This window comes from Dermacentor andersoni, chromosome 10 (assembly GCF_023375885.2).
Source record: "Dermacentor andersoni chromosome 10, qqDerAnde1_hic_scaffold, whole genome shotgun sequence".
In the NCBI taxonomy this organism is placed as follows: Eukaryota; Metazoa; Arthropoda; class Arachnida; order Ixodida; family Ixodidae; genus Dermacentor; species Dermacentor andersoni.
Window position 1 is genome coordinate 109,518,530 of NC_092823.1, and position 6,713 is coordinate 109,525,242.

The window sequence follows — 6,713 nt, forward strand, 5'->3', positions numbered from 1 at the left end:
ATAAGAAGTCATTAACTCGCGTTTGTTCCCTCACCGAATCCGCTTTCTTCTTATCCCTTAAACTTACACCCATCATTCTTCTTTCCATATATCGTTGTGTCGTCCTCAATTTAAGTAGAACCCTCTTCGTAAGCCTCCAGGTTTCTTCTCCGTAGGTGAGTAGGTGAACCCATCAGTACTTTACCCATCGCAGATTCCACGTCTTCATAGAAGCTTTCGACTTCCTGGTCACCTTGAGTGGATGTAGGCGCATAGACCTATACGACCTTCAATTTGTACCTCTGATTAAATTTCATAACAAGATCCGCTACCCTCTCATTAGTGCTATAGAATTCCTGTCTGTTACCAGCTATATCCTTATTATTCAGGAATCCCACTCCTAGTTCTCGTCTCTCCGCTAAGGCGTGGTAGCAGAGGACGGGCCCGCTTTTTAGCACTGTATACGCTTCATTTGTCCTCCTAACCTCACTGAGCCCTATTATTTCCCATTTAATGCCCGCTAATTCCTCCAATAGCACTGCTTGACTCGCCTCACGAGATAATGTTCGAGCGTTAAGCGCTGCCAGGTTCAGGATCCAAGGCCTTCAGGATAAGGCCAGTGCATTGTTCGAATGTGGTAGCGCATTCAAGCCGTGTTGAAACTAATTTTAGATTGCAGGTATGTGATCCCGGTGAAAACCTTCCATAAAACTACTGTGTCTTTCCCAGCTTAAAAGTATTAAAAGAGAATTTCTGACATACGCGAGAATGAAGGCAGAGCAGCAATTGCGGCCTTAATATTATTGTTTGACCCTTGCGTTCTTTACAAAGCCGTTCTATGGTTATTCCACTGAATGCTGCGAACGACCGCCACCGAAAAAATGTCATGAAACAAAGCACCGACAGCGCATGCATATTATGTTAAATGTAATCAGCCTGAAACATTAAAAGTGCGAACCACTTACAGAAGATGGGCCCACGCAAGAGACCACGTTTCTACGAGAAACCTCGCCTTTGTGCGTAGCGTTCGGCTCCAGGGCTTCCGGGTAAACTTTGCTGTCACATGCGCGCCTATTTCGGGAAGCGCGAGAATCAGTCGGGGATCTATATATGCTATCGCGTTCCACTCTTGAAGGCGAAGCTTAAGTGTCTTCCAATTTTTTTTTTTCGATGTAGATACTCGCAGTTTTGCACTGTACAATATTTGTACGGACTACTGTGAGCTAACGCCACCCATGTATCCACGCAGGAAATGAAAATTGCAGGGGTCGCCTTGCTTTTATTCATTACGTCCAGCGTAATAATTAGCGTAGCTGACGGTGTATCAATCAGCAGCGTGAGCAAATCAGCAAAGAGCAAATTTATTAATGTTATTTCCTAACGTGTTCTTTTAAAGTCACGGGAAATTTCCGTATGCAATGCAACTCTGTACAGGCAGTCTGCGTGCAAATTTTTTTTTAATTCGACAGCTTGCCCTTAGGCATAATACAAAGGATGTTAAAAGTACACGAACAGATTCAATTATTTCAGGCCGCGCTTCGCAATCAATTTCTTGTTTTGGGGCGTAATACCACATTGCGTCATAATACTCCTCGTTGCAGTGGACACGCGTTTTGAGCGTTTCGCAGTAACGAGGAGCATGGTTAGTTATTCGTTGTACTCACAAAGAATTGAAGCTCGAAACCATAATTACTTACTCGATCGCTTTTTCTGTAAGTTATAAAAAGGCGGAAAAATTTGAGTATGCTTAAGCTTCGCCTTTAGGAGTGGAACGCGACAGCACTGAAAGTACCCCTGACTGCTTCTCCCGCTTCCCGACAACTTCAGCTTATGTAAAAGTAATGTTTACTGGGAAAGGCTGCCGGGGAACGCGACGCACTAAGGCGAGCTCTCTGGTAAAAACACGGCCTCTTGCGTGGGTCGATCCCTGAGATAGTGCACAGCTGCGCGAAATCTGAAACAGCAGCTGTAAAAGAGGGTTTGTGTTTGAGTTTCCACATAAGAAAATTAATTTTTCTCGTAAACTCAAATGACAATGCGACGCTATCATGTCTGTAGGTTGTGTGTAAGCCGTACTTTACGAATTTGCTGACGTATTTTACTTTGAGAAATTCAATCGATTCAGTAACGCCTCTGCACTACGCGAGGACCTGCGTGGTTCGAGATTATTTTTCTCTCACGGACAGCGCCGACGACGACGACAGTGGATTTTCTGCGACACGGGGCCCTTAACGCTAGGGCATCAAAATATTGTGGCAGTATATCCTTTAGCGTTTCGTTACATATTAACCGAAGTACGCAACTTCTCTCGGATCTTGGAAAACAAAAAAATCATTGGAGGTGCTGGGCATCGATCCCAGTACCTCTCGCATGCTAAGCGAACGCTCTACCATCTGAGCTACACCCCCGGCGAAGAATCGCGGTAACATAACGGCTTTTCACTCCGTACCGCTTTCCGCGGAAATCTACGTCGAGTGGAAAGACCAGAGACTCCCGGAGTCAACTGTTTTCTACGGGAACGGCATGCTGCCTTCGAATCACTTTTATGGGCAAGAGATGTCAGTGAGATATGCGGGCCGGATGACGCTTACTCACCTATGAACAAGTTTCCAAACATTTGCGCGTAAGTCCATGCAGCGAAAAGGCTTCTCCTTCGTGGTGTCATTTAAGGGCGTGGTCCAAATCTTGTACCTGTGACGTCAGCCTGCAGATAAAACACGAGCACACTTCTTTGGCTGTCATCCCGCACTTATCACAAAAGTCATGTGACTAGTGCTTCTGTATATATTGCACATCATCGGAATAAACGGGGTATTCCCTTTATCACCGCCCTACGATGCGTGTCTGACATGGTGTCAGAAGTGGGATCGGCCGCTCCCGAAATAGACCGTCAGGGGCGTATGCAGTCCGACAGAGCGGAGCAGTAGCTTGCAAGTGGTGCAAGTCCTCACGGAAGGCACGGTAGCAACGAGCGTCCAGCAACGAGCAACAATGGCTGGGATAAAGCCTCCGCAGCCATTTGATTTCCATAACGCAGCAGACTGGCCCTCTTGGATTGAGGAATTCGAAGACTACAGCTTCGCATCCGGTCTCAGCGAGAAAAAGGAAGAAATTCAAGTAAGAACCTTTCTTTACACAATGGGCCGGAAGGCAAGAGAGATTCTTCGCTCGTTAGCGGTAAAAGACGAAGACCTGAAGACTTTCAAGGTCGTAAAGGCAAAGTTTGAAGCCTATTTCGTTCACACGAAGAACACAGTGTATGAGAGCGCCCGTTTTAACAGACGTCGTCAACAGCCAGGAGAAACTGTAGACGAATTTGCAACCGACCTCCACAAGTTAGCAGAGCGATGCGACTTCGATAACATGAAGGACCGTTTAATAAGGGATCGCTTTGTAGTTGGCCTTCTAGACGAAGCGCTGTCGGAAGAGCTTCAAATGGACCCTAAGCTAACATTGGCCACCGCACTAGCAAGGGCCCGAACAAGCGAAACGATAAAGCAGCAGCAAGCAGACTTGAAACAGCGGGAAGGTACGAGCGCCGAAACATATGTTGCAGCGGTAAAGAACAAGAAAACAGAACAGAAGAGAGAATGGAATGCTACACTTGCGCGTCGCAAGAAGACCGCTTCTGTAAAAAGCTGCACTTATTGCGCAGGTTCGATGCACCCGCGAACTAGTTGCCCAGCGAAGCAGCAAAAATGCTTTTACTGCCAGAAGCTAGGGCATTTCGAAAAGGCTTGTCGAATCAAAAACAGAGAAAGAAAACTTGACGGGGTAATGGCACCGGGCTGCCCAGATAACGGCTGCCCAGATAACGAGCGCCAATTCCTCGGCACAGTTACACCGCGACAAAGCAAGTTGTCTGCGCACTTCGTGACGGTACAGATAAACGGCCATGAAGTAAAAATGAAAGTCGATACTGGAGCAGAAGTCACGGTCGTGGGGGAAAATTTCCCAGGAATGCCAAGCTATCTTGAGAAAGCAGGAAATCTAAGGGGACCAAGTGACGCAAGCATTGACACGTGCGGAAAGTTTCAAGCCGAAATCGCATGGAAGGACAATCGCTGCGAGCAGACAGTGTATGTCGTAAAAAACTTGCACATGCCTTTACTAGGGCTACCTGCAATAAATGCCCTTGGGGTAGTTCGATTTTTAGACGAACTAGAAACGTCCGACGAGGTCGCGATACAGTACCCAGGGCTATTTCAAGGAATCGGATCTATAGCAGGAGAGCACACGATACGGTTGACAGAAAATGCAATCCCCTACGCAGTGTCAACCCCGCGCAGGATTCCTATCCCGATGAAGCAAGCGGTTAAGGAGGAACTTGACAGGCTTGAGCGGGAAGGCATGATTAGGAAGGTCGAGGATCCCACGGAATGGTGTGCGCCAATTGTGCCGGTTTTGAAGCCATCCGGCTCAGTCAGGATTTGCGTCGACCTCACTCAACTAAATAACTTCGTAAGAAGAGAGCGCCTCCAATTGCCTACCGTAGAACAGATCATGGGAAGCTTTCAGGAAGCCTCTGTGTTCTCGAAACTAGACGCAAGCTCAGGATTTTACCAAATCCAACTTGCGGAGTCCTGCCAAACACTCACCACTTTCATAACACCATACGGCAGGTACTGCTATCGCAGACTACCGTTTGGTATAACCTCGGCACCAGAAGTTTTTCAGAGGAAGTTCACGCAAGTCTTGGAAGGATTAGACGGTGTTTTGAACTACATGGACGATATTCTTGTGTTCGGCGCAAATAAGTCAGAGCACGACTCTCGCCTACACAAGGTGCTCGGAAGACTACAGCGGGAAGGAGTGACGCTGAACAAAGAAAAATGCTGTTTTTCAGTGCAAGAAGTATCCTTCCTTGGCATGATCTTTGGCGCTGGTGGCGTGCGGCCGCATCCTGAAAAAGTGCGGGCCATCGCAGAATTTCCGAGGCCGCAGAACGTAACGGAAGTTCGCTCTCTTCTGGGAATGATGAACCATCTTGCTAGGTTTCTTCCAGATGCAGCGTCTATGAGCGCGCCTCTACGCAGCCTTCTGTGCAAGGACAATGAGTGGTCGTGGGGACCGCTACAGGAACAAGCGTTTTGCAAAATCAAGGAAACCATCAGCTCGGACAGGTGCCTCGCCATGTACCACCCTCTCTACGAGACAATAGTCTCGGCTGATGCTTCATCGTATGGTCTTGGTGCTGTATTATTTCAGATCCAACCATCCGGGGAACGACGACCGGTTGCTTATGCCTCGAGATCGCTGACAAAGACGGAACAAAAATATTCTCAAATAGAGAAGGAGGCGTTAGCTCTGACGTGGGCAGCTGAACGTTTCGACGAATTTTTAAGAGGTATGAAATTTTTGTTCGAAACAGATCACAAGCCTCTACTTCCGTTGCTCGGTCGTGATCCTCTGGACGCTATGCCGCCTCGCATCCAAAGATTCAGAATGCGTTTGATGAGGTACTGCTTCACACTAAGGCACGTTCCCGGCAAAAGCATTGCGACAGCAGACACCTTATCAAGAGTACGAGCGAACGCTACTAACCAAACTCTAGGCACCTTGACAGACTCAGACGTATCTGCTTTCGTCGATGGAATAGTTCAGGGCCTACCGGCTACAGAAAGCATGCTTAATCTCATACGAGCTGAGCAACAAAAAGACCAGGAATGCTTGTCATTGATGAAAGCCTGCCACCACGGGTGGCCAAGAAAAGAAAGGCTCCCAGACGTTTTGAGGCAATTTTGGCCCGTCCGTGCTAACATTTCAGTTTGCAAGAACCTGTTGCTGAAAGATGCTCGCATTATTGTTCCGCGAAGTCTGCGGAAGGAAATGATCGAACGACTACACGAAGGGCACCAAGGTATCGTTCGCTGCAGAGCAAAAGCAAAGGAATCTGTTTGGTGGCCGGGGCTCAGCAAAGAGATAGCAAAAGCTGTAGCTGATTGCCATGTGTGCGCGAGTGAACGTGTTCAGTTCGCGGAACCAATGATTCCCTCGGAAACGACAGAGCTACCATGGCAAAAAGTCGGCGTGGACTTATTTGAAATAAAACGCGCCGTGTATCTTGTTGTTGTGGATTATCATTCCAGATATCCAGAGCTGGCCTTGCTGAAAGGCGATACGTCATCAGAAGCGGTTATCAACCATCTGAAGAGCATCTTCGCCAGGCACGGCATCCCAAACACCGTGGTATCCGATAACGGACCACAATTTGTCTCGTTTGCTTTCAAGCATTTTTCAAGCGTGTACGGGTTCAAGCACGTCACAACTAGCCCGCTCTTCCCGCAAGCCAACGGCGAAGCTGAGCGCATGGTAAGAACGATAAAGCTACTTTTGAAGAAAGCAGAGGACCCCTACATTTCTTTGCTGAACTACCGGAACTCGCCGGGTCCCACAGGTTACAGTCCAGCACAACTTTTGATGAGCCGTCGATTGCGCTCAAGAATACCTTGCGTTCAATCTCTGCTAAAACCCTGTGTCGTTAGCTCTTCGTGGCAGAAAATGGAGGAGGAATACAGAAACAGGCAGAAAAGATACTTTGACAAGCGTCATGCTGCCAGGTCTTTGCCCAGACTTTCTGCAGGAAATCGAGTGTGGCTGAAAGACAAGGGGGCTCCCGGAACTATCCTGCGGCCATCCCAAACGCCACGGTCCTACTGGGTGGGGACCGACAAAGGCGCCGTTCGCCGGAACAGACGCCATCTCCTCCTACTGCCAGAGACGGGAGACGATGA

General features: G+C 48.1%; 1 protein-coding gene and 1 non-coding gene across 2 annotated transcripts; one reads left to right on the forward strand and one right to left on the reverse strand.

The window, feature by feature from the left end:
* Positions 1 to 2,314: 2,314 nt before the first annotated feature.
* Positions 2,315 to 2,387, reverse strand: TRNAA-AGC (transfer RNA alanine (anticodon AGC)). Its single transcript has one exon. It is a non-coding gene; the product is annotated as a tRNA-Ala (tRNA).
* A 290-nt stretch (positions 2,388 to 2,677) lies between these two features.
* On the forward strand, positions 2,678 to 6,713 carry LOC140213479 (uncharacterized). The gene is made up of 2 exons (XM_072284729.1): positions 2,678 to 4,361; positions 6,563 to 6,713. Exons 1-2 carry the CDS (start codon positions 2,971 to 2,973, stop codon positions 6,711 to 6,713), a joined length of 1,542 nt encoding a protein of 513 aa, XP_072140830.1. The 5' UTR covers positions 2,678 to 2,970.

What these genes read in the sequence shown, in the direction of transcription:
- LOC140213479 (XM_072284729.1), top strand. Translation starts at nt 2,971, where the DNA reads ATGGCTGGGATAAAGCCTCCGCAGCCATTTGATTTCCATAACGCAGCA. An exon ending in GTCGAGGATCCCACGGAATG is followed by an intron (nt 4,362 to 6,562) that starts GTGTGCGCCAAT and finishes GACTTTCTGCAG; the next exon opens with GAAATCGAGTGTGGCTGAAA.